The 27,914-nt window shown below is 35.5% G+C and overlaps 1 protein-coding gene across 2 annotated transcripts in view; it reads right to left on the reverse strand.

Annotated features, from left to right (window-relative positions):
- Positions 1 to 27,914, reverse strand: part of MCU (mitochondrial calcium uniporter) — a 199,594-nt gene that overhangs the window by 36,014 nt on the left and 135,666 nt on the right. For both annotated transcript variants that reach the window (XM_041747214.1, XM_041747213.1), the window contains exon 2: positions 4,242 to 4,311. In XM_041747214.1, the coding sequence (XP_041603148.1) occupies positions 4,242 to 4,311 (70 nt within the window). The remainder of the gene's footprint in view (positions 1 to 4,241; positions 4,312 to 27,914) is intronic.

Genomic DNA, 27,914 nt, shown 5'->3' on the forward strand with positions numbered 1-27,914 from the left:
AAAACTGTCAGGACATAAAACTTAAAGGTCTTTCCAATTTCATGTAGCAGCTTTTCTTGGCAATGTGAAAGTGAATTTTATAGAACCTTTTCAAAAAAGGGTTTTGTGATCGAACAAATTCAATCACATTTTGATGGTTCCTAACTGAAACTTCTACTTAGAACAAAAATTCCAAACTATAAGATATATTTTAAAAATGGAAAACGAAGGGATCCCTGGGTGGCTCAGAGGTTTAGCATTTGCCTTTGGTCCAGGACGTGATCCTGGGGTCCCAGGATTGAGTCCTGCATCGGGCTCCCTGCATGGAGCCTGCTTCTCTCTCTCTCTCTCATGCATAAATAAAATATTTTTTAAAAATTAAAAAAATATATATATAAATAAAAATGGAAAACTATAAGCTGTTTCAGCTTTCCCAACTTCATTCTTAGGTTGGTGAGAACTCTGCCACATTAAAAAACTAAGGCTTCGTGTTCTAGCATCTTTGGTGATTAGGTGATTTCATTTCTTTTTTGTTGTCAAGTTTCTTAAAAGTTGGAATGAAAGATAGTGGTGGGGTAGTTTGTGCCCTCAACATGACAATGACAATAAACACAGAATTTCCAAATGTATATAAGAGTGGCCATTAATAAAACAAGAGGACTCAAACAATAAGCTGAGGTCATGATCCCACAGTCCTGGGATGGCGCCCTCTTGGCAGGCTCCAAGCTCAGTGGGGGACTCTGCTTCTTCTCCCTCGCCCCTCCTTCTCTCAAATAAATAAATAAATTCTTTAAAAAAATACCCCACACTGAAATAATACTACATATCCACTAAAGTATCTATAATCAAGAAGACTGATCCAATTGACAAGTGTTGGGGAGGATGCAGGGAAACTGGAACACTTGTATGTTGCTGGTGGAAATGCAAAGTAGTACAGCCACTTTGGAGAACAGTCTTGTAATTTCTTCAAAAGTCAAGCATATACCATATAATCTAGCCATTCCACTATCTACTCAAGAGAAATGAAAACATATGTTCACACAGACTTATAAACAAATGTTGATACCAGCAGTATTAACAGTCCAAAATGGGAAACAATCCAAACATTTTTCATTGGTGAATAAACCAAATGTGATATGTCCATATACTAGAATATTTCTCAGCAATAAAAATAAAGAACTGCAACACACACCACAACATGGATAAACCTCAAAAGCATTTTGATATGTAAAACAAACTATAAAACATTATGACATGTAAAAAGAGACTGCATATTATATATGAGTCGATTTACAAGACATTTCGGGAAAAGATTTAATTATTAGAGGCAGAAAGCAGATTAGTGGCTGTCTGAGGCATAAGGTGGGAGAAGGGAATGACTGCAAAACAGGAACAAGGAAACTTTTTGGGGTGAAGGAAGTAATCTTAAGTTATGATGCTTTGACACGATAGGTGAATTTCATAGTATGTAAAATTTATCTCAATAAGGCTTTAAAAAAAGGTAACAGGACCAAAAAAAAGTTGGGGCACATATTTAGTTCTCCAAACCACTCACAGACCTTAGGTTAAGAATTTCTATGTTATCTATATTTCGGCTGATTAAACAGATGATTATTCTTAAACAGGAATTTTGAATGACCCTTCATTACTAACATGATTTGCCCTCAAACAATTCTTGTAAGGAAATCTTGTACCTTTTGTTAAGTACAAAATAAACACAACTGTCTACCACAATTCTCAACACAGCAGCATTACAGGGTTAATTCAGCAGCATTACGTTCTGGATAGAGAAATAAAGACAGCTAGAAAAGGCTTATTTTCCTTGTTCTTATCCTAGATCACCTTTGTTACTTTCCCAATTGTTAAGGTGAAGATGCGTCCTGGCTTATACTATTAAAAATTGTTAGGAAAACTCTGTTGTCCGTTTTTCATCCTCAAAAGTATCCTGAGCTGGATGATCAATTATACATTCAACCTGTCTGTAGCAGAATTATTCTCATCCTTAACTTTCATTAACATGAAAGGGAACCCCCTGAAGGCTCTGAACATCGTAAGTAGGTATAAACAATGCAATCATCAAGACTGTGCTGTTATTTATTTTATACTTGAGGGTCAGGGGGTCAGGGGGTCAGGGGCACAGGGAGATTAAAATGAGACGCCTCAAGCCACATTTTTTAGATTAGCAGGATTTAACACTACCACTAGCATTCTTCACAGAGTGAGTGTTTCTAGTAGACAAGCACCATTTCTGCAGGGTAAGTATGTTTTTCTCTCTTTACTATTTTCTCCATTTCACAGATGAGAAAAGAGACTGTGAGAAGTTAATTATCTTCCTAAGGTTATAAGGTGGTTAAATGGTGAAATTGACCTGAGTACACTCAGGTCTTCTTGACTCCAAACCTATCTCTTACTTCATCTCTAAGCATAATGCCTCTCCTGAAAGGGAACACGGGCGTGGGTGTGGGTATGTACATGTGTGTCTGTGCACCATGTATCCAAAGTGGTTCTCCAGTTGACAGCCATGGGACTAGGGAGTCCGTGGGCTGGTTTGGGGGAGTTTGTATCACTAAGAAATTATGTGTAAAATTTCCTATATATGTAAATAACTTTTCTTTAAAGACAGAGTCTAGAACTTTCACCAGATCTTTGAAAGTATTTCTGACATAAGAAAAAAAAGAATTTTTAAGCTGCTTTGGTAAGAAGGTTAAACACTTAAGATAATATATACCTTTTATATCAGCTATTATAGTCATGATTAGAAGATGTATCAAACAGCACAATAAGCAATTATTGAGAGGTAGTATAGATTAGGCATGTATATATATATATATATACACACACTATGCATATAAATGTAAGGTGGTATTTTAGATTTTGTACTTTAAAAAAAAATGGGGGTCCTCATTTGATAAAGAGTATGATCCAGCAGCCTCAACTAAAAGCAATGAATAATGGTAGAGATGTTTACTACTGGTGGCTAATTCTATTCAAGTAGCTGTGTATTAGGCAGAGTTTTCTCATAGGCTATACAGACCTAAGGTAAAATTAGTTTAGAAGTAAAAATAAGAAAAATGTATAATTTGGGGACAGTAAAGAAAATGAGTTGCATTAAAAATTATGTGCTTCTATTTCTTGATAACTAATATGAGTTGGTTTTCTTGAGAAGGGCAATAGCATTGGTAGGAATTTAGGGAGCCATGCTTTTTTTTTTTTTAAAGTATGTATCTTTTCAACCCCTTATGCAATACAGGGCAATCTACTAGCATTTATGTCTTAGAATAATCCAGATACTCCAATATAACTGTACCATTGTCACCCTATTGAAATATTTCCATACAGGGTAACAGCAACTGCATTAAGTTTAAATAGCTTTGGGTGAGGGGAGGATTCTGATAACACTGCAAGTATTTATTTTGATGAGTAACAGGGGATTCTAGGAGTTTCAAAATTCCTCTGAGGCTTCTTCACTTTTGGTGTCTATAAGTTTGCTAGATATTCTCCTGATGGTTGCTTTGCCCATAAATTAATGTTTATAAAGTTGGAATTAGAATTCTATCAAACTAAACTTGATACAGAGGAAATATATGTAACATTCAAACCAAAGCAAACAATCTAAACTGTAGATGTGTAATACTGGGTAAGAAAAATGACAGTAAGAACTGTGAACATATTTCCCACTACTGTAATAACCACTACCACCTCTATCCTATTGCCAGTTTGCAGCATCATGGACATCAAAGGACTGTATGGTTCCCAAGCATCTGTTCATTCTTTCTCACATCAAAGAAGAGTATTACAGCCCTCAGTCTAAGAGAAGAAAAAAACGATCAGGGCAGGAGGTCTCAGATTTTGAAATGCTTCTGTCTAGGTGCTGATGATACAAAGGGGCTGGAGAGTTTGATCATGATCCATAATATGAAGACCCAATGGTTAGGAAATACCAAAAACAGTGCTTCTGTGATCTTTACATTACCTATGTCCCCATTTTTAAAACATAAATGGAAAGATGAGATAACAATATTCTATGTTCTACGAAAACCTGATGGGTCTATTAGTTTTTCTTTCTGATTTCTCCTCTAAATTCACTGTATTTTCATTTGAATTTTCTCTTCTTTAGCACCACACTCCCTCAGCTTCTCTGTCTGACTCTAAGTCCGTCTCAAGCGAAGGAGTATGATTTTTAAGTTTATATGCTACAGAATGAGAAATATTTAGTTAAGGAAAAAAAATGAGACATAAAAAATGGATTTGCCAAAACTTACCATCAGAGGGCACAACAGTACTGCAATAAACAACTCCCAAATTCTGCCAGAAAGAGAGCCTCTGGTGCACCTAGAAGACACAAAAAGATATATTCAGGGTCAGGTCAGAGCAACAAATGTGTGTGTAAGTGATAAATAACTTTTTGATTATTTAAATAACATGTATTCTTTGTAGAAAACTGCTCCATAATGCTGACTAGTTTTTTGTTTTGTTTTTGATCATATTAACTCCATGGATTAACGTAAGGGAAACTGACTTCCATATGATTTAGAGTCTTCATACCCAATAACCTTGTAAGCCTTTCCTTTTAAGTCTATATTTGTGTCACTGAGAAGCATTTTAAGGTCTTCTTCACACAGATCTTGTATGTCCTTTTCCCTAATGTAATGCTTCTTGTACTAACTGTACCAATCTTGTCTTGTACTAACTGTACCAATCTTGTCTTAAGATCATGACCCCTGTGGGGTTTTTTTTTGGTTTGTATATGTCTATTGTATCTTTACCTGCCCTCTAATTTTGTTATTCTTTCAGAGTTTTTTTCAAAAATGACTCTAAATAATTTTTTTTGTGATCTAATCTGGGAACCGTTTAATGGGAAAGTTCAGTCTATTTACACTTATTAATATAACATATTTTATCTTTCAGTCATCAAATATTATGTTATAAAATTTTATGCTTTCTTTTATTATTGCTCTTTCTTCTTAAAAATAATTTACTAAATAGTTTGGGCTTGCTTTATTTTAGTTATGCATTCATTTCTTCTGATAATATGGAAAGTTTACTTTGGTTTATTGATTTCAGAGTAAAAGTCTAAGTTCTTTTAGGTGCCTTTAAGATCCAGTACTATCAGATATCCTATTATCTCTCAGTCTTCATCTCCTACCCCTTTCTCAATTATTCTGCTTAAGCCCCTCTAGACTCTTTCCTGTTTCTTGTATACACCAGTTATGCTCTTGCTTCAAGACTTCAGCAATAGTTACTTTTGCTTAGAAGTATTATTTCTCCAGGTAACTATCAGGCTTCCCTCACTTTGCTCAAATTTCACTTTCTGAGGGAGGCCTACTCTGGCTACCCAATTTAAAATGTCAGTCCCAGAAATTAAGATGGCAGAGTACTTGGGGGACCCAAAGTTGGTCTCCTCTCTCGAATACAACTACATAGTTATCAAATCATTCTGAATACCTGAAAAATCAATCAGAAATCTGAAAAAATAAATGCTGCAAGTCTACAGGTAGAAAAGAAATCACAGTTTAGGAGGTAGGAGATGAAGAGACTTGAATCTGATATACCTAAGGATATGATGAAGGGGTGGGAGCCTGCTTAAGGAAGCTACTGTAAAGTATTATAAGAAGCGGAGAGCAAATTCAGAACTTCTAGAAGTCTGCTACAGTGGGGGACATCCCTGGCTTAAAGGTGCCCAGGTGGCAAAGTGGAATGAAAACCCAGATGTGACAGGATGGTCTCAGGATCCCTGGGATGGCAAGAACAACAGGGGGCAGTGGGGGGCAGAGTTTCCAGGCACAGGAGCAGAGAAGCTGGCTGAAAACAGTGAGTCTAGGTGCAGGCTTTCTATTCTGTATTGCCATAAACTGCAACAACTGGATGATTGTGCAACTGCTTTCCTGGACAGGATCCAGCAAAAGGCAAAAGCCTGGCAAGATCCCCTCCCCAAGAGGAAAGCGTGAATCTGCTATGGGAGTCCCTAAAATTTGGGAGTTTTGAAACTCAGTCATATGCCGGAGATAAAAAAGCTTGGTCATAGGATGGGTGGACAGAATTCTGATGGAAACCAGGGAGACAAGAGTGATTGATTGCTTTTTTGTGAGGGTTCACTGAAGAGGAGGGGTGTGAATTTTCACCTCTGGGGCTAGGGAGCAGGGTGCAACCATGTTCATCCAGCCCATTAGTGCTGAAAGCCTTCAGGGAGCAAAACAGTGCCACCTAGTGGAGTCTGGAGCTCTTGCTCCAGACTGTGCCCTGGCCCCTCTGAATACTGGAGGCACTTCACCAGAGGTAGTCCACCTGACAATCAGCGCAATAGACTCCTCCCCCAGAAGACCACCACGAACAACTCACTTGCACCAAGTTTATTTATCATAGAAGTCTACAAAACTTCAGCTCTTGGGGAAAACAATATATACTATTCTTTGTATTTTTATTTTTTAGTCTTTTAATATTATATTTTCAGTTATTTTCTTATTTTTTCAATTCTTTTTAGATTTTTATATGTATTTTATATATTTTTTGCTTCCTTTCATTGCATATTAATACACATATATATGTATTTATACTCACATTTATATATTCACATACATATGTTTTTCTTTCTTATTTGGGGATCTAGTTTCTTTTAACAAGCAGATCAAAACATACTCAGGATCTTGTTTTGTTTTCTGTTGTTGTGGTTGTTATTATTCTTTTTTTTTTTTTTTCTGTTTCTTTCTGCTTTTCTTTCCTGGACAAAAATGACGAGATGGAGAAACTCACTCCAAAAGAAAAACCTAGTGGAGTCTGGAGCTGGAATCTGGTGGTAGTACTCACTGCCAGGGATTTAATCAATATGGATACAAGTAATATGTCTCAACTAGAATTTAAAACAATGATTATAAAGACACTAGCTGGGCTTGAAAAAAAGCATAGAAGACACTAGAGAATCCCTTACTCTAGAGTAAAGAAAACTAAAATCTAGTTAAGTCAAAATTAAAAATGCTATTATCAAGATGCAGTCCAAGATGGAGGCCATAAAAAAAAGGATGAACAAAACAGAAGAGTGAATCATTGATATAGAAGATAAGATGATGGAAAATAAGGATGGTAAAAAGAAGAGGGAAAGAAAACTACTAGATCATGAAGGCAGACTTAGGGAATTCAGAGATTCCATAAAGTAAAATAATATATGAATTATAAGAGTCCCAGAAGATGAGGAGCAGGAAAAGAGGCAGAAGGTTTATTTGAACAAATTATAGCTGACAACGTCCCTAATTTGGGAAAGGAAACGGACATTTAAGTCCAAGAGGTCCAGAGAACTCCCCTCAAAATCAACAAAAATAGGTCAACATCTCGACATATATGATAGTGAAGCTTACAAATTACAAAGATAAAATCTTGAAAGCAGTTTGGGACAACAGGTTGGACACATAACCCACAAGGTTAGACACATAAAGCTAGCAGCAGACCTTTACAAAGAGACCTGGCAGGCCAGAAAGGACTGGCATGATATATTTAATGTGATAAATGGGTAAAGTATACAGCCAAAAATACTTTATAGAGCAAGGCTCTCATTTAGAATATAAAGAGAGAGAAAGAGTTTCCAGGACAAACAAATACTGAAGGAATTTGTGAGCACTAAATCAGTCCTGCAAGAAATATTAAAGGTACAGAGAGAGCCCAAAAGTAACAAAGACCAGAAAGAAACAGAGACAATCTACAAGAACAGCTACTTTACTGGTAATACAATGCCACTAAATACATATCCTTCAATTATTACTCTGAATGTAAGTGGACTTAAATGTTCCAATCAAGGGGGATCCCTGGGTGGCGCAGCAGTTTGGCGCCTGCCTTTGGCCCAGGGCGCGATCCTGGAGACCCGGGATCGAATCCCACGTCAGGCTCCCGGTGCATGGAGCCTGCTTCTCCCTCTGCCTGCTTCTGTCTCTACCTCTCTCTCTCTCTCTCTCTCTCTCTCTCTCTGTGACTATCATAAATAAATAAAAATTTAAAAAAAAAAAGAATTATAAAAAAAAAGTTCCAATCAAAAGACATAAGGTATCAGAATGGATTAAAAAACAAGACTCACTATATGTTGCTTATCAGAGACTCATTTTAGACACAGAGACGCCTCTAGATTGAAAGTGAGGGGGTAGAAAACCATTTATCATGCATGCTAATGGACATCAAAAGAATGCTGGAGTAGCCATCCTTATATCAGACAAACTAGATTTTAAACTAAAAACTGTAATAAGAGATAAGGACACTGCATCATAATAAACAGGTCTATCCGACAAGAAGATCTAACAATTGTGAATATTTATGCCCCTGACATGGGAGCAGCCAAATATGTAAACCAATTAATAACAAAAATAAAGAAACCCATTGATGATAATACAATGATAGTAGGGACTTTAATACCCTACTCACTGCAATGGACAAATAATCTAAGCTGAAGATCAACAAGGAAACAGACTTTGAATGACATACTGAACCAGATGGACTTCACAGGTATATTCAGAGCATATCATCCTAATGCAGCAGAATACACATTCTTCTCAAGTGCACATGGCACATTCTCCAGAAGAGATCACATAGTGGGTCACAAATCAGATCCCAACTAGTACAAAAAGATTATGATCATACCATCCATATTTTCAGACCACAATGCTATGAAACTTGAAGTCAACACAAGAAGAAATTTGGAAGGACCACAAATACATGGAGTTTAAAGAACATCCTACAAAAGAATAAATGGGTCAAACAGGAAATTAAAGAATTTTTTAAAATACATGGAAGCAAATGAAAATGAAAACACAACAATTCAAAACTTTTGGAATGAAACAAAGATGGTCCTACGAGGGAAGTATATAGCAGTATAGACAGTTCTTCCTCAATAAGCAGGAAAAACACACAACCTAACCTTATACCAAAAGGAGTTGGAGAAAGAATAGCAAATAAAGCCTAAACTCAGCAGGAGAAGAGAAATAATAAAGATTAGAGAAGAAATCAATAAAATGAAAAACACAGTTGAACACATCAATGAAACAAGGAGCTGGTTCTTTGAAAGAATAAGATTAATAAACCCCTAGCTAGACTTAAAAGAGAAAGGACTAAATTAATAAAATCACGAATGGAGAGGAGAGATCACAACCAACACTGAAGAAATACAAACAATTATAAGAATATATTATGAGCAACTGTATACAAACAAATTATACAACCTGGAAGATATAGATGCATTCCTAGAAATATATAGACTACCACAACTGAAACAGGAAGAAATAGAAAAGCTGAAGAGACATATAACCAGCAAGGAAATTGAAGCAGTCATCAAAAATCTCCCAACAAACAAGAGTCCAGAGCCAGCTAGTCTTGCAGGGGAATTCTACCAGACATTTAAAGAAGAATTAATAACTATTCTTCTGAAACTGTTTAAAAAAATAGAAATGGAAGGAAAACTATCAAACTCATTCTATGAGGCCAGCATTACCATATCCCAAAACCAGACAAAGACCCCACCAAAAAGGAGAATTACAGACTAATATCCCTGATGAACATGGATGCCAAAATTCTCACCAAGATAGAGCCAATAGGATCCAACACTACATTAAAAGGATTATTCACCATGACTAAGTGGGATTCATTCCTGGGCTGCAGAGGTGGTCCAATATCCACAAATCAATCAATGTGATACACCACATTAATAAAAGAAAGGACAAGAACCATATAATCCTCTCAATAGATGCAGAAAAGGGGCTTGACAACATACAGTATCCTTTCTTGATAAAAACCACCACATGTAGGGATAAAAGGAACATACCTCAACATCATAAGAGCCATATATATGAAAGATCCACAGTGAATATCATCCTCAGCAGGGAAAAGCTGAGAGCTTTTCCTCTAAGATCAGGAATATGACAGGGATGTTTACTATCACCACTGTTGTTCAATATAGTACTAGAAGTCATAGCCTCAGCAATCAGACAACAAAAAGGAATGAAAGGCATCCAAATTGGCAAAGGAGCAGTCAAACTTTCACTCTTTATGGACATGATACCCTATGTAGAAAACTCAAGGTTCTACCAAAAAATTGCTAGAAGTGATACAGGAATTCAGCAAAGTCCCAAGATATAAAATCATTGCACAGAAGTTAGCTGCATTTCTATACACTAACAATGAAGTAGCAGAAAGAGAAATCAGGAATCAATTGCACCAAAAATCCTAAGATACTTAGGTGCCCAAAGCAATGTACAAATTCAACAGAATCGCTATCAAAATACTAATAGTATTTTTCATGGAGCTAGAACAAACAATCCTAAAATTTGTATGGAACCAGAAAAGACCCTAAATAGCCAAACTTATGTTGCAAAAGAAAATCAAAGCTGGAGGCATCAAATTCTGGATTATTCAAGCTGCATTACAAAGCTGTAATCATCAAGACAGTATAGTACTGGCACAAAACCAGACACATAGATCAATGGAACAGAATAAAGAAACCAGAAATGGACTCTCAACTCTGTGGTCAAATGATCTTTGACAAAGCAGGAAAGAATATCCAATGGAGAAAAGAGTCTCTTCAACAAATGGTGTTGAGAAACTTGGACAGTCACATGCAAAAGAATGAAACTGGACCAATTTCTTATACCATACACACACACACACACAAACCCTCAAAATGGATGAAAGACTTAAATGTGAGATAGGAATCCATCAAAATCCTAGAGGAGAACACAGGAAGTAACCACTGTGACATTAGTCATAGCAACATCTTGCTGGACACTCTCCAAAAGCAAGAGAAACAAAAGAAAATGAGCTATTGGAATTTCATCAGGATAAAAAGCTTTTGCACAGGAAATAAATAATCCGTAAAACTAAAAGGCAACCTATAGAATAGAAGATACTTGCAAATGACATATCAGATAAAGGGCTAGTATCCAAAATCTATAAAGAACTTATTAAACTCAAAACTCAGAAAACAAAAAATATAGTCAAGAAATGGGCAGAAGACATGAACAGACATTCCTCCAAAGAGGACATACAAATGGCCAACAGACACATGAAAAAATGCTCAACATCAGCATCAGGGAAATACAAATCAAGACCACAATGAGATACCACTTCACACCAGTCAGAATGGCTAAAATTAGCAACTCAGGAAACGACAGATGTTGGCAAGGATATGGGAAAGGGGAACCCTCATACAGTATTAGTGGAATTGCAAGCTGGTGCAGCCACTCTGGAAAACAGAATGGAGGTTCCTCAGTTAAAAACAGAACTACCCTATGACCCACCAATTGCACTACTAGGTATTTATCCAAAAGATACAAACATAGTGATTCGAAGGGGCACATGCACCTTGATGTTTATAGCAGCAATGTCCACAATAGCCAAACTATGTAAAGAGCCCAGATGTCCATTAACAGATGAATGGATGAAGATGTGGTATACTGGGGCGCCTGGGTGGTTGAGTCATTAGCGTCTGACTTTGGCTTAGGTCATGATCTAAAGGTCCTGGGATGGAGCTCCACATCAAGCGTCCCACTCAGCAGGGAGTCTGCTTTGCCCTCTGCCCCTGCCCCATTCATGCTTGGTCATGCTCTCTCTCAAATAAAAATGGTAAAGAAAAAAACAAAACAAAACATAACAAGATGTGGTATTTACTCAGCTATCAAAAAGAATGAAATCTTGTCATTTGCAATGACATAAACAGAACTAGAGGGTATTATGCTAAGCAAAATAAGTCAGAGAAAAACACCATATGATTTCATTCATATGTGGAATTTAAGAAACAAAACAGATGAACATAAGGGAAAGGAAGGAAAAATCAAATAAGATAAAAACAGAGAGGGAGACAAACCACAAGAGACTCTTAACTAAAGGAAACCATCTGAGAGTTTCCTATAGTTAAGGGAAACCCCTGAGCTAAAAGGGAAGTAGGTGGGGGGGATGGGGTAATTGGGTGATGGGCATTAAGGAGAGCACTTGTTGTTATGTGCAACTGATGAATCACTAAATTCTACTCCTGAAACTAGTAATACACTATGTGTTAACTAAATTGAATTTAAATTAAAAAAATTTTTAAATGTCAACCCTAACAATTGGTACTGCTGATATATATATTTATATATTTCCCACCTCTGTTGTGAGCAGTGATGAATTTAACTATGCCTTAAAAAAAAAAAAAAAGATTTTATTTATTTATTTTAGAGAGAGAATGAGCATGAGTGGGGAGAGGGGGAGAGGGAGTGGAAGAGAGAGAATCCCAAGCAGACTCCTCACTGAACATGAAGCCTGATGTGGGGCTTGATCTAGTGACCCTGAGAACATAACCTGAGCCAAAATCAAAAGTTGGATGCTTAATTAACTGAGCCACTCAGGTGCCCTGAATTATGCCTCTTTTTTTCCGCCCCACTACTATACAGTTTAGTTTATATTATTTCTTAGTGCTTACCTATTTATCATCTAATTATCTATTACCTATTTATCTATCATCATCTATATCATGTATTATCATCACTCACACCCTCTTTTACTGGATTTATTGATTTTAAACATCTTTTGTTAGTGTGTTACACATCATAAGGTTTATACCACTTTATGTCACTTTTGTCCTCACTTTTCCAACTTTTGTTAGTTATATCAATACTGCTTTGTCAAGGTTTTAAACATTCATATTTGCTCTATAAAACCCTATCTAGGGGCACCTGGGTGGCTCAGTGGTAGAGCATCTGCCTTTTGGCTCAGGTCCTGATCCTGGGATTGAGTCCCCCATCAGGCTCCCTACTGGGAGCCTATTTCTCCCTCTGTCTATGTCTCTGCCTCTCTCTAAATAAATAAATAAATGAATAAATAAATAAAATCTAAAACAAAAACAAAAAAACAAAATCCTAATCTAATCTACATATTTATTCTAGTCTTAATTTTATGGATCCAATGGACTTGATGCTCACTTAACCACTGTGTTAACTATAGTTTCTCCTTTCACATGTTGGGGTCTGAACTCCATCCTATAGAAGTAGGACTCATCAGAATAAAATTTCTCTGGAATTTGGCATGTTAGAAAAATACTTGCCTTTATACTGAAAGATTATTTGGATTGGCATACAATTCCTAAATAAATATTTGAGGAAAGTATTAGGTAAAGTGCTAGTATTGAATGTTGCGTTGGAGAAGACTGAGGTCAGCTACTTCTTTTGGAGAACTGAGCTCTCAGCTTTTGGGGCTCTGGAGCCATACATAACGTCTCTCAGAATCTTCTCACACACACCTATTTGACCTTCACTGGATCTGGAAGCATTTCTTCATATATCAAGCTTTAGGATCTCTCTGGCTGTGCTGAAGATGGAGCTTATTTTCTTATTCACTTTCTTATTTTAAGGTTATTTCAAGAGAAGGGGAAAAGTGCTGCCTTTATCAGGCCATTACTTATTTAAATAGTAACTCTCTAATGTGAACATTTCAAAACATACAAAGAAGTAAAGAGCACAGTGTGATGAAGTAAAGAGCACCGGGTGATCTTCCAGGTACCATCACCTACTCCTATATTTACCAACATTTTATCAAATTTGTTTCATCTATATCCACTTAGTTTTTTACCTGTAGGATAACTTAAAGGAAATTCCAACCAGCATATTGCATTACCTGAAATTATTTCTACACACATCTACTAGACCATTTTAAAATAGGATTTAAAATCTGTGATTTTACAAGGTATCCTTAAAAGTAAAAAATGTTTTTGTGGGGCAAAGAATTGCTTAAACACACGGTTGTTTATGAGTATTATTTGTTAGGATGCCATAGAACATAGGTTGGCAGGCAAAACAACTGCTTTTGTAAATAAAGTTGTATGGAACACAACCAAACCCATTTATTTACTTCCTGTCTAGAGTAAGTCATCAGTCATTTACTTTCTCACTACAATGGCTGAGTAACTGAGTAACTGTAGCAGTGTTGAGTAGTTACAACAGAGACTATATGGCCCAGAAAGTGTAAAATATTTACCCTTTGGGCCTTCAAGAAAATGTTTGTTGACCCTTGCTGTAGAATGCTACCTCTGTAGTTTGAGATAAATCACTTTCCCAAAGTCCTTCCCAGTCACTTCTATAATGATACTGGTAATTATAAAATATTACTTATTAAATGTTCACTAACACACATATAGGTCCTTTCCTTTCTTTAAACCTTCTAATACCATAGAGTCTAATAGACCAGTAGAAACGGAAATGATTTTGCTCTTGTCATTTTTTTTTTTGAAACGGAGCAACAATAACAACAAACCAACAAAACCCAAACAAGACAAAATGAAGGAGAGAAATGTACATGCTGGAGAGCAAAGAAGCAGTTATTCTAAACTGTCTTCCATTACTCCCCCAGATTCAATATATTTCACTGTTAGTTTATATTCTTTTTTTTTTTTTTTTAAGATTTTATTTATTTGAGAGAAAGAGCGAGTGAGCAAGACAGCATGAGCAGGGGGAGCAGGAGAGGGCAAAGCAGGCTCCCCACTGAGCAGGAAGCTGGCTCTGGGGCTCAGTCCCAGGACCTTGGATCCTGACTTGAGCCAAAGGCAGATGCTTAACTAACTGAGCTACCCAGGCAACCCTTAATTGTATATTCTTAACAAAACACAAGAAGATAGAAAGCTTTTAATAAATTCTTATCTGATGCTCGAAGTTAAAAAAATCTCAAGTTAAAAAAAAGGAAAACATGGGACGCCTGGGTGGCTCAGTGGTTGGGCACCTGCCTTCGGCTCAGGTTGTGATCCTGGGATCCAGGATTGAATCCCTCATTGGGCTTCCTACAAGGAGCCTGCTTCTCCCTCTGCCTATGCTTCTGCCTCTTTCTCTCAGTCCGTGTCTCTAATGAATGAATAAATAAATAAAATCTTAAAAAAAAAAAAAAAAGGAAAACATTCAGGCAAATGGCATGTATTTATTCACACATTTAAATTTCATAGGCAAACATGAAGATTAAGGTTAAGAAAGCAAATATTCAAATGTGCAGAAATCATAAGAGTAAAATCTCTAGTAATATCAATGCCAAATGAACAAGGTGATTTGGTGTCTGATTCCTTGAAAAAACAAGTTTATACTTTTGGTACAAAAGAGTCCACGGGCACCTGGGTGCCTCAGGTGGTTGAGCATCAGACTCTTGATTTCAGCTCAGGTCATGATCTCAGGGTCCTGGGATCAAGCCCAGCATTGGGCTCCATGCTCAGTGGGGAGCCTGCTTGAGAATTTCTCTCCCTCTCCTCTGCCCCTCCCCTTACTCATGCTCTTCATCTCTCTCTAAAATAGATGTATAAATCTTTTTAAAAATAGCCCATATATTTTTCTTGTTCCTTTTTAAAAAGTAATCTCTATACCCAACATGGGGTTCAAACTCACAACCCCAAGATCAAGAGTTGCATGCTCTACCAACTGAGTCAGCCAGGTGCCCTGATTGTCCACATCCTTGATAAATAATTTGGAGTATTTCTGGGAAAAACAAGGGCTTATAGTTAAAGTATAAAATCTGCTCTGGTATTACAACCATTTCTTAAATCTTAACTGCAGACAAAGAAAAATGCTAGCATTATCAAGTTCGAGTCAGTCTACAAAACATCGTTACTTAATTTTCCCAAGTCATAAAATTCAAGCTAATAAAAAATCAAACTTAAGCATTATAAAAAGACATTTCATGCCCTCAGAGCAAATTATTAAACGTAAGTCAAAGCTTACTTTAAAATTCTTTACTACTATCATCAATTATGCAACTTCCCCTACACTCACCTTTCATTGTTCAGAAGAGCAAACTCAGCAACATATTTCTGTCAGCAACTTGGGAAGAATGTCAAGTCTAAATAATCTGTCAATACCCTCAGAATATTAATTGCCATTTAGACACTAGACCATCTAAGTTAAAACAGAAGAAAGGGAAGGAGGAGAAAGGAATATAGAAAAGAAAGAAAAAGGCAGTTCCCTATTTGCGCAATTCCATCTATTTAAAAAAATCTTAGATTAACACTGTAAAACTATTTCATTTGATCTCAAGCAAATGTTAAAAAGAAAACCAGAGGCCCAGAATGGCACCACTTAAGTTGAGTCCCCAAACCAGGGCTTTATAATAAACCCAACTGCAGTTTCAACCTCCCCCAGAAATGTAGACTTAATTGGTCATCAAGAAATTTCTAATGGGTGCCACCAAGTCTGCCACCAGGGCCCTCTCCATTCCCAAAGTAAGATGAGATAGTCTGTTATAAGACACTCTGCTCTTCCCTCTAAGGGAACAGTCTTTTCATTTTGCTAATAACTTTCCTGCTCAGCCTCCTTCTTATAAAAACCTTCCATTTTGTACAACTCCTTGGGGATCCCCCCCCTACTTGCTATATGGGATGTGACCCGATTCATGACTTGTTTAATAAAGACAATTAGATCTTCAAACCCACTCAGCTGAATTGTGATTTTTAACACAAGACAAACTTATAATAGCTTCTACAATTTGGGATCAGTTTTATCTATATCCTCTATATAATACAATTGTTGAAGCATCCCTTCTTTGATAACTTTTCCTACTTCAACTCTAACAATATACTGAAATAAGCACCAAGACTATAACTCCTCAAGATATGATATATGGGAAAACACCAAAAGACTTGGGCCCAGTTCCAATTCACTATCTTCAATTTCTACCCTTAAGTCTTGGTATTTTCATTTGTTAAATTAACAACAGCAATGACAACAAAATTGATGATTTCACAAGGCTGATTTCATTTAAGGATAAGTGATAATATGAATGTGACAACATTTGAATGACTAATGTCTTACTAAAATGTAAGATATTTAGAAATATAAACTCAAACTAATCTTAAATCTCCTTAAAAGACTGACTGAAAAGAATTTAGTTAGTATAATGTATTTTGACTACCTGTAAACTACCTCTAAACAAGGACATATTATACAACCTAAACACCTTATTATGTTAAAGGTAGAAATCTAAGGTAAGATTTTAGAAGAGAATCTCTTAAGGTAAACCATAAAAAATATTTAAAGGGTTAGACTAAATATAGGGTCTATTTTAATCTTCTTTCAATAACTCACCAAGGACACAAAGTTTCTTATGCAGTGAAAGTGGCATTAATATTTTGTGAGTTAAATTATATTACAGTTTAACATTAGAAAATTATTTTCTCCTTGAAAATAATTAAGTTACCACATTTTATTATAACATAGGCAGCATTTCCTCCACTAGAATATATTGTTACTTTATAATGGAAGTCATGATTCAATTGATATACCTTTGATTTCCTAGAGAATTTCGTATCTATACAACAAGGCAATATGAAGCTTTTTTTTTTGGAAGGACTTTTTGTCGCATGTAGTCAACATCAATTTTTGAATTAGGGAATTAAATCTAGCTCCTAAATTATCAAGAAGTTTTTTTAAACATTAATACTTGTTCACTGATGTGGGGCATAAAGGATATATATCAATTAAATTTCCTTACAACTTACAGCCTGTTGACAAGTACTTGCAATGGGCAGAGTGACCTTCCTCTAGGAACTCAACTGCCTTGATGTTAATACTTTGCCAAGGGCAAAAGGCAACCTTAGCTTAACAACAGCCCAGGATCCTAGAAGTTTCCTTTAACATATAAAAATACCTTTGGAATTTCTTTTATCTCCACACCTCCCCCCTCACCTAAGCATACAAGGCAAGACCTTAGCCATAATATTCAGCACCACTGCTGATCTAGCAATAGATTAAAATGATCAGAGCACTCAAACCTTAACTGAAACTAGTTGTACATCATATTATTCAACATAATATAAACTGATGAAAGGTCATTTTTTAAATTTTTTAAAAAAGATTTTATTTATTTATTCATGAAAGAGAGAGAGAGAGAGAGAGAGAGAGAGAGTCAGAGACACAGGCAGAGGGAGAAACAGGCTCCATGCAGGGAGCCCGATGTGGGACTTGATCCTGGGACTCCAGGATCATGCCCTGGGCCAAAGGCAGGTGCTAAACCGCTGAGCCACCCAGGGATCCCCTGAAAGGTCATTTTTAATCCTAATAAACATAAATATTCATCCACTTAACTGTATCAAGAAATGCTCATTAAAGCCAATTCTCTTATATTAGGTCTTAAAATTAATAACTAGATTTTAAGACTTAAAAGATTAGTGATATTTCTGGCATGAATTAACTTCATTGATAAACAATGTTTCTATTTTAGATTTTGTATTACTGCAAAATTACAACATATAGTTTATATTATGCAAGAAACAGAGCCCAATATCTGCTATAATTCCATTGTATAGTCGAGATCCCTAATATTTGAGGTAATCCTACACCTGTATTTTGGTATGTGTTTATAGGTTAACCACCCTAATGGTTGCTACATTTTCCTTAATGGATGCACTTTTACTCCCTTGGGTCTCATGACAAATATGTTAATGATACCACAGTGAGGAATTCTGTTTTTTCTTAAGTGACAACCTTCCTTTCCCACAGTGAACTGGAAAGCTCTTTTCTACCTTGTTCCTTTCTTTCTATTTATTAAGAACCTACATTCACACGCAAAAATAAAATGTTGGGATGCCTGGGTGGCTCAGCAGTTGGGCATCTGCCTTGGGCTCAGGGCGTGATCCTGGAGTCCCACATCTGGTTCCCTGCATGGAGCCTGCTTCAGTCTCTGTCTCTGTCTCTGTCTCCCATGAATAAATAAAGTCTTTAAGAAAAAAAAAAAGAAAAAAAAGAAAATGTTGGCCTCTTTATACTACCTTATTTGGGTTTTTAAACAACTATTATTTTTATCCAACATTTGAATTATAAGACTTTTCAAACATGCAGCAAAATTGAAAAGATTTTACTGAGTTAAATTATATTACGGTTTAACAATTAGCTCATAATTTTACACCCTTTATAACCACCTTCACCTAGATTCAATATTATCAGGTTATCTATCCATTCCTTCAAATTTTACAAAAATTTTTAATTCTTATAGTTTTTCATTTTTAAATGCATTACCTTTTCCAACTCGATTTCCTTTACAACTCTCCGGCACTGTTCTCAGATTTTTGTCATTACCTGTTTTCACTTGTAATATTGTATTCTAAATGTCTATTTAGATGCCTGCTTCCCCTTCAGAGTAACAATCACCCTGAAGACTGCTTTCATTTCTTTGTATTTTGGAGCCCACCCCACCCCTAGACCCTAGGAGAAAATAGAAGCTTACTAAGCTTTGTGTTGTCTTTGTCTTTTTCTTCATATCTCAATATCTTTGGCAAGTTTTACAACTCTGCTTTGTGTCCAGGTTTTCCTCTCTTGGAAATTGTTACTAACTTTTCTTTTACTGCTAAACTACCCTGAGAAATAAGGAAGTAATTATGATTTCTATAAGCATTTTGGTAGATATTCAGAGTGTAAATTTCTTCATGTATGTATTAAATATCTACTTTATTTTAGCTACTGTCATTGCATAAATATATTCCATGCTGTATTGGGATAGCCATTAAACTGCTAATCATTGTTTTTATTTTTTAAAGATTTTTAAAATTTATATGACAGAGAGAGTGAGAGAGTAAGTGAGCATACATTAGTGGGGGTGACCAGTAGAGAGAGGGGAGGCAGACTCCCTGCTGAGCAGGGAGCCTGACAAGGGGCTCAGTCCCAGGACCTGAGGGTCATGACCTGAGCTGAAGGCAGACACTTAACTGACTGAGGCACTCAGGTGCCCCTAATCATTGTTTTTAAACAAAAAAATCCAAATGCAAAATCCTCAAAGGACTCATTGTTCCACCAAACCTAGCCAGCATTTGTACCTTTCAATAATTATTTGTACATTTCAAAGCAGCGTAAAGATTTAGACATGAGGTAATGAAATCAGAATATAAACCACACTGGAACATGAACTTTCAATAAGTATTAAAGGTATAAATGTAAGTTTTTGAAAGATGTTTTTATTGAGAGTAAAACTGAAACTTCACTGGTTGCTCTTTTTGATTGACAGTTCAATTTGGCTATGGTTCCTTTTATTACCTGAATTTGTATTTCCCTCTAGTACCACTGAAGTCTGGAAGCTCAGTATTTGTTGATATAACAATATTGGGGAAGTAAGTAGTTGCATCTATAAATTAATGTAATGGGATAAAACTCCCACTCTGAAATGGTATAAAAGGAAAATAACAAGTTTTAAACTTTTTTTTTTTGCTTGATGATGAGTAAACAGGATTTGTTATATTATTCTCTATATAACTGAAATATTTTGTAGTTTTCTCTACTTTGCTAGTGCCTGGGGGCTATGAGACTTCTGTGCTTGTTCTAGATAACTTCTCAAAAATACTGTCCACAGATCTGCAGCATCAGCATCAGATAAACATGTTAGAAATGTACATCTCAGGCCCCCCCTCAAACTTATCACATTCTGCATTTTAACACAACCACTAGGAAACTCATATGCATATTCAAGTTTGAGAAGCACCACTATAGTTCACCCAGGTGAGCTTCAAGGGGGTTTACATTAGATGGTTAGATGTAGTACTCTCAGACATTTTACCTTTCTCCTTTATCCAGACCCCAGCATAAGAATTTAGAGTTTGTGGGGACACAACATGACATAATAGAAAAAATGTGACACTGCGAGTTTGAAAAATGGGGCTGTAGTCCCATCTCTGTATGTGACACTGAACCTTAGTTCTTCTCATCTGTAAAATGAATGGGTTATACAACATTCACTGTAAGGTCCTTCAATTCTAAAAGTCTTCAAATTTATGAAAATAAATAACAGATATTTAGGGAACTGGCTCAACTGTATGTGATATCCAAGGAACTGGGTCTACTTTTAATGCTATAGGTATCTTGTTCATCAATTCCTTTATGTTTATTTAGGTTTGAAAATTAACCTCTATCTTTTGTTTTCACACTTGGTTTCTGGAAGATACATAGAGCGGCTGCTATTAATAATTTCCCTCACTGCTTCCTTTGTTCTTAAATGCAGATAAAACACAGGTAATAGGATTCAAGAAAAAGTAAAATCAGATTCTATGTTTTGTGTAAGAGTATGAGAATGTTAATGTTCTTGGAAAAATATGAATCATTTAGATGTAAAGGATTATAATTCCTGACACTGTCAAATGGATCAGGAAATAATAAAATTCATCTGTGTGTGTGTGTGTGTGTGTGTACATGCACGAGAGAGAGAAGAGAAATAAAGCAAATGTAGCAAAATATTAATAATGATGGACCTAGGTGAAGGGTATAGGACTATATACTTTCTGTAATTTTTTGTAGGTTTGAAATAATTTCTAAATAAAAGTTGAGAGAAAAAAATTAACATAAATATATTATCTACTAACCCCAAAATGCCTATTTTATTCTTTCTTCCTTAAAGTAAAATATAGATTTATTTATTTTTCTGTAACCTTTAACATGCAAGAGGAAACCTTAAAAGGAAAAAAATCATTATCTAGAAGATTATAAAGAAGCGTTAAGTGCAACTTACACTCCCATGTTGCTTCTTTATTTTGTCTTTTGGATACAGACTTGCTTAATTTTCTTCCTAGCTAAGGATAAAATAAAAAGGGTGAAAGAAGGGGTGAGAAGTTGCCTCATATTTTCCTTATATTAATGAAGTAAACAATTTTAAACCAAAAGTTGGCGTTGTACAATTTTCATTTTTGCTCTAGCTTTGGCTAATAATGAAAAAGAATGTAGCTACCACTCACAAATATAAATAACTACAGGCCTTTTTTTATTTCTCTGCAAGGAGAGGGATACAACAGCTGCTATAAAAATCATTCTCCACCCTCCCATGTGCTGTGTAATTGTAATAGACTTAAACCATGAGAAGACCAAAATATAAAAAAAGAAAGAGCAAAGCAGTTGGTTCTGTTGCAGGGTTCCTTTTCCATTTACTGTAAGTTACTTTACCAAATTAAAAACAAAATAAATACACTGCCTGCATTTCTAACATAACTGTCCTGCTTAACTGTAAATCTCAACCCAAAATACCAAAAGACTCATGTACTAGCTAACTGATAATGTTCCTTCAGTCTCTCCAGACTTTCTTCAATACCATAAAAACAATAAATCTATCTTCAATTAATCAGATATTTAAAAACACTCATAAGTTTTGTCTTTAACATTGGCCTCATACAAGTAACACAGATTTTGATAACCTTTCCTCCTTTTAACTACCATTACAGAAGGGGATTCATTTTAATTTGCTTAGTTTTAAAAAATGTCCTTAACAAAGCCATTCTAGAGTATAACTTCAGATAATGAACACATTGCTTAAAATTAATACAAAAGAATAGTCATTAAAGGTCTTAGTGCAGTACAAAGGGTAAGATCAAATAAGATAGTTGAGATCATTTTCATATATAATTCAAAACTGAAAATACTCAACCCAGAATGGTCCTCATCCCACATTCTCTGACTCCAGCTGATCTCTCCATCTGTTAAGGGATCACATGAGAACCAATCTCAGCAAACAATCCTAATCACAACTTTACGCAGTCTGAGAGATTGATAGAGCCTTATCTAGAGATCCCTGATATATGATCACTATCATCCTCTTCATTTTCTAAGTATATATAGGGTCCAATTTATCAAATTATTTTTTTATCCTTAGTTCTACAAAGAATTTGAGGCAACTACAACACAAACATTTTTTTTAAAGGAGGTTGGTCTATTTTTTTTTTTAAGGATTTTATTTATTCATTCATAGAGACACAGACAGAGAGAGAGAGAGGCAGAGACACAGGCAGAGGGAGAAGCATGCTCCATGCAGGGAGCTCCCGAGTCTGCAGGATCACCTGGTCTGCAGGCAGCGCTAGACCACTGCACCACCAAGGCTGCCCCAACACAAACATTTTTGATAAAATGGTGGTTAATTTAAAAAAATCTTGAAATCAAAATTTAAAAAAACCAGGACCAAGAAAACAAAAATACTTGAAAACAAATATTGGGGCAAAAGAACATGTGGATCATTAAAACCTTCACACTGCGAAATTAAGTTCCATACTCTAAACCTCTAAGATAGCCAGAATAATGGCCCCCCCAAATGTCCATGCCCTAATCTCCGGAATTTGTGGGCATGCACATGCCAAGGGGAAATTAAGGCTATATAGATGGAATTAAGGTTTCTAATAAGTGGAAGCTACTGGAAAAGCAGATTCTCCTTTGGAGGCTCCAGAAAGGAACACTTTCTTGCTGACACCTTGGTTTTAGTTCAGTGAGACCTGTATTTGACTTCTAAACTATTGAACTTTAAGATAAAAAACTTATGTTGTTTTAAGCCATAAAGTTTGTGGTAATTTGTGAGAGCAACAATAGAAAACTATTGCTCCCAAGACAAAAAGACAACACAATCAGTGATAACCTCCATTAGTAGAAGGGAGGAAACATAACAATTTGTCAGGAAAGGCAAAATATTTTCTGACATAGAGTTTTATTTTTAAAGATTTTACTTATTTAGTCATGAGAGATGCAGGGTTCCTAATAATACTCTGAATATTAAACAAGAAATTTTACATGATTTTTTTCTTACATTATTCTTTGATAAAAGATGATAATATCTTTATCATCTTAAGATACAATTAGTAAAAAGTAAAAAGTCAATCTTTGAGGGAGTAAAATAATATAAACCAAGTTTGGACTTTTTGGGCAGAGTCAGCCTGATTTGAAAAGATTATAACTTGGAATAGCATAAATATTATGGGTTATTAAGTGTAATAACTCATATAATAAAGTTCAATTAGAATTAAAAACTACTAATAGATCTATACTGGATAAATCTTAAAATTAAAAAATATAGAAGGATAAGCAAATTATATTACTGTAGAAGTTAAAAGAAACGTGCTATTTTAATTTTCATATGTATTAATATATACATGTATAATATATTCGACACAAATATTAAATATTAAAATATATGGGAAAGATATCATTTTTATGACAATTATCTCTGGAAAGAAAGGATTTGGGGACTTGGGATGGGAACAAAGGCAACTTTAACTTTATTATATTTATATTGCTTATTTTCTTTCCAATTTTTTTTTTTTAGTATATGTGATGCCAAAGTGAGCACAATACATTGTTTATTTTTCTTTTTAGTAAAAAAGATTTGATACAGGTATGACAAAATGTGAGTATTTAATTTTGTCTACAAAATTTCTAAATTAAAAACAAAGAAATAAAACACTATCCTTTTAACAGTATTTGAAAAAATCATTTCTCCAGTTAGGCTTTTTATGGGTGCTGGAAAGACTGAAGATTTTATTTTGTGATACAGGACTGGACTTTACTTTTTATTTTTTTAAAGATTTTATTTATTTATTCATGAGAGATCCAGAGAGAGAGAGAGAGAGAGAGAGAGAGAGAGGCAGAGACACAGGCAGAGGGAGAAGCAGGCTCCATGCAGGGAGCCCGACGTGGGACTTGATTCCGGGTCTCCAGGATCACACCTTGGATCCTGGAGACCCAGGATGAAGGTGGCGCTAAACCGCTGAGCCACCCAGGCTGTCCTAGGACTGGACTTTAAATGAATGGAATCATACAGCATTTATTAATTTCAGTTTGACTTTTGTTGCTCAACACTTTGTCTATTAGATTCATCCACACTGTTGAGCTGTCTTTGCTACATATCTGTGTATCCATTATATGTATATGTATGTATATGTATCCATTGTATGAATATTCCAAAATGGACATTCAGGCTTTTTCTAGATTTGGCTAAAAATGCTGTGGTGAACATTCTTCTTTTTCCTTTTTAGGAGAGGGGGAGAAAAAGGGGAGGATAGAGAGAGAGAGAGAATCTTAAGCAGACTCAGCACTGACCACAGAGCCTCACATGGGGCTTGATCTCACAACCCTGAGAGTGTGATTTGAGGTGCACTTAACTGACTGAGCACCCAGGCGCCCCATACATCCTTTGGGTATAACTAGGAGTAGAAGTGCTCGGTCACAGGATATGCATACGTTCTGCTTTAAGAGATATTAGCAGTTTTTAAAGAGGGTAGATGCCAACTTACACATCTATTAATGTTTAAGAGTTCCAGATACTACACCTTCTTGGTATTGTCAGTTTTGTTAAATTGTGGCCATTCTGGTAGATGTTCAGGTTATCTCCTTGTAGTTTTATCCCTTCATGATTAAAGATGTTGAGATCCTTTTCATATATTTACTGACCATTTAGATATCCTCTTGTGAGCATCCACTCAAATTTCTTGCTCACCTTTTTGTCACATTGTCTTTTTTCTCACTGATGACTAAAGTTCTTGATATAGTAAGGACATAAGCCCTTTGTCAGACAGATGTATTCGTAGTATCTTTTTTCACCCTGTAGCTTGCTGCTTCTCTCAATGGTGTCTTGATGAACAAAAAATTTTAATGTAGTCTAATTAGCAATCTTTTCCTTTACAGCTAGAACTTTTTGTATCCTATTTAAGAAATCATCTACTCCAAGGTCATGAAGATATTCTCCTGTGTTTTCTTTAATAAGCTTTACTGTTTTATGTTTTCCATTTATGTCTATATTTTACCTAGAAGTGTGTTTTTTATTGGTGGGCGGGGGTGTCTAATAGGAGTTGAGGCCAAGATAAAATTTATTTTTATTTTTTAATATGGTAACAAATTGATCCACCAACATGTATTGGAAAGACCATCCTGGGATGCCTGAGTGGCTCAGTGGTTGAGCGTCTGCCTTCAGCTCAAGGAGTGGTCCCAGAGTCTCTGGATTGAATCCCACATCAGACTCCCTGTGGGGGAAGGGAGGCTTCTCCCTCTGCACATGTCTCTACCTCTCTCTCTGTGTTTCTCATGAATAACTAAATAAAATCTTAAAAAAAAAAGGGGGGGGGGGAGACTATCCTTTCTCCACAAATTGAAATAAGCATTTGTTCTAAGTCAGATATTTAGGTCTGTTTCTGTACTTTCTACTTTGTTCCATTCGTCTATGTATCTGTCCTTGCACCAATTCTGCACTATCTTAATTACAATAGCTTTAAACAGTATGCAAAGATTTATATAGTTTTATCCTGTATATAAAACTTCATATAGATTTATACAGTCTTAATACCAAATACTATAAATCCTTCAGTTTTGTTTTGCTTCAAGATCATCTTGACTATGCTTAGCCCTTTGCATTTCCTCACACATTTTAGAATCAGTTTGTTAATTCTCACAAACATTTTTTTCCTGAGGTTTTAAGTATTACATTGAATATATAGATCCACTTGGGGAGAACTAATGATTAAACAATGTTGAGGCTTTCAGTACTTAAACACAGTATATTCCTCCATTCACTTGGGTTGTCTTTGTGATTTTCTCTAGAGGTTTGGCACAAGTTTCATTTATTACTAGGTATTTTTATGTTATTTGACATTATGGTAAAGAGTATGATTTTTCAAATTTCCTTTTTTAATTGGTGGCATATAGTGATACAACTAGGTTTTTTAGAGACTGTACTGAAGTATAATATGTATGAGAAAAGAGAATTTTAAGTGCTATACTTTGGTGATTTTTACAAACTGATCACAACAAGCATACAACCAATTTTTATATATTGACTCCAGTTCTAGCAACCTTGCAATGTTTACATATTTTAATATTTTATCTGTAGAATGTTTTGGATTTTGTTGTAAAAAATTACATCATCTGCAAATAAAACGGTTTTAAATCTTCCTTTCCAGTACAAGACTTATTAAGGGAATTCCTATCTATTCCTAGTTTGCTGAGAGGTTTGTTTTTAGTTTTCCATTTTTCTTTTTTGGTTGTTGTTGCTTGATTTTTTTTGGATGATGTCTGTATCCATCTTTAAGAAGAAGATGGCCTAGGATTTCCCTTTCTTATAATGTCCTTGTTGGCTACAAAACAAGTTATAAAGTAAGCCCACTTTTTATATCCTCTGGAAGAGTTTAAGACAGCTATTATTTCTTCCTTAAATGTTTTAAAGAATTGATCAGTGGCACAGTATCTGGGCCTGGAGTTTTTCATGTGGGAAGGCTTTAATTATAAATTAGATTTCTTTTATAGATAAGAGACCGATCAGATTATGTATTTCTTCTAGGATGGATTTCACTGTTTTTGGGGGGAAGGGTTGCTTTTATTTTTTTTTTAAATAACAGCAATATAAGTATATAATTTACATACCATTCAGTTCATCTATTTAAAGTACGCAATAGTTTTTTTTATACATAGAGTTAGGCAACCATCCACAGTCATAGAACATTTTTATTATCCTCAAAACTTTGTACTTAACAGTCATGTCCTGTTCCTCCTGACCCCTAACCTCTGACAATCACACATCTACCTTCTGTCTCTATGAATTTGCCTACTGTGGACATTTCATATAAATGAAATCATAGGGATCCCTGGGTGGCACAGCGGATTGGCGCCTGCCTTTGGCCCAGGGCGCGATCCTGGAGACCCGGGATCGAATCCCACATCAGGCTCCCAGTGCATGGAGCCTGCTTCTCCCTCTGCCTGTGTCTCTGCCTCTCTCTCTCTCTCTCTGTGACTATCATAAATAAATAAAAATTAAAAAAAAATGAAATCATAGAATATATGGTATTTTGTTACCAGCTTCTTTCACGTAACATAATCTTTTCAAAGTATCAATGTCTTAGCATGTATCAGTTCTCCATTCCTTCTTGTTGACAAATGATATTCCATTGTATGGATAAAAGATATTTTGTTTATCCATTCATCTGTCAGATCAGAAATCTGAGTTGTTTCTACTTTTTGGTTATTACGAATAATGCTAATATGAATATTTGTAAGTTATTGTGCGGACATATGTTTTCATTTCCCTTGGGTAGTTACCTAGGAGTAAAACTGTGAGATCATATGGGAACTCTATATTTGATTTTGAGGAACTGCCAAACTGTTTGGTAAAGTCACTGTACAATTTACATTCCCACCAGCAATGTTTAAGGGTTCCAATTTCTCTATATCCTCACCCATACTTATCTTCTTTATTTT

This window comes from Vulpes lagopus, chromosome 3, assembly GCF_018345385.1.
Source record: "Vulpes lagopus strain Blue_001 chromosome 3, ASM1834538v1, whole genome shotgun sequence".
Taxonomy (NCBI): Eukaryota; Metazoa; Chordata; class Mammalia; order Carnivora; family Canidae; genus Vulpes; species Vulpes lagopus.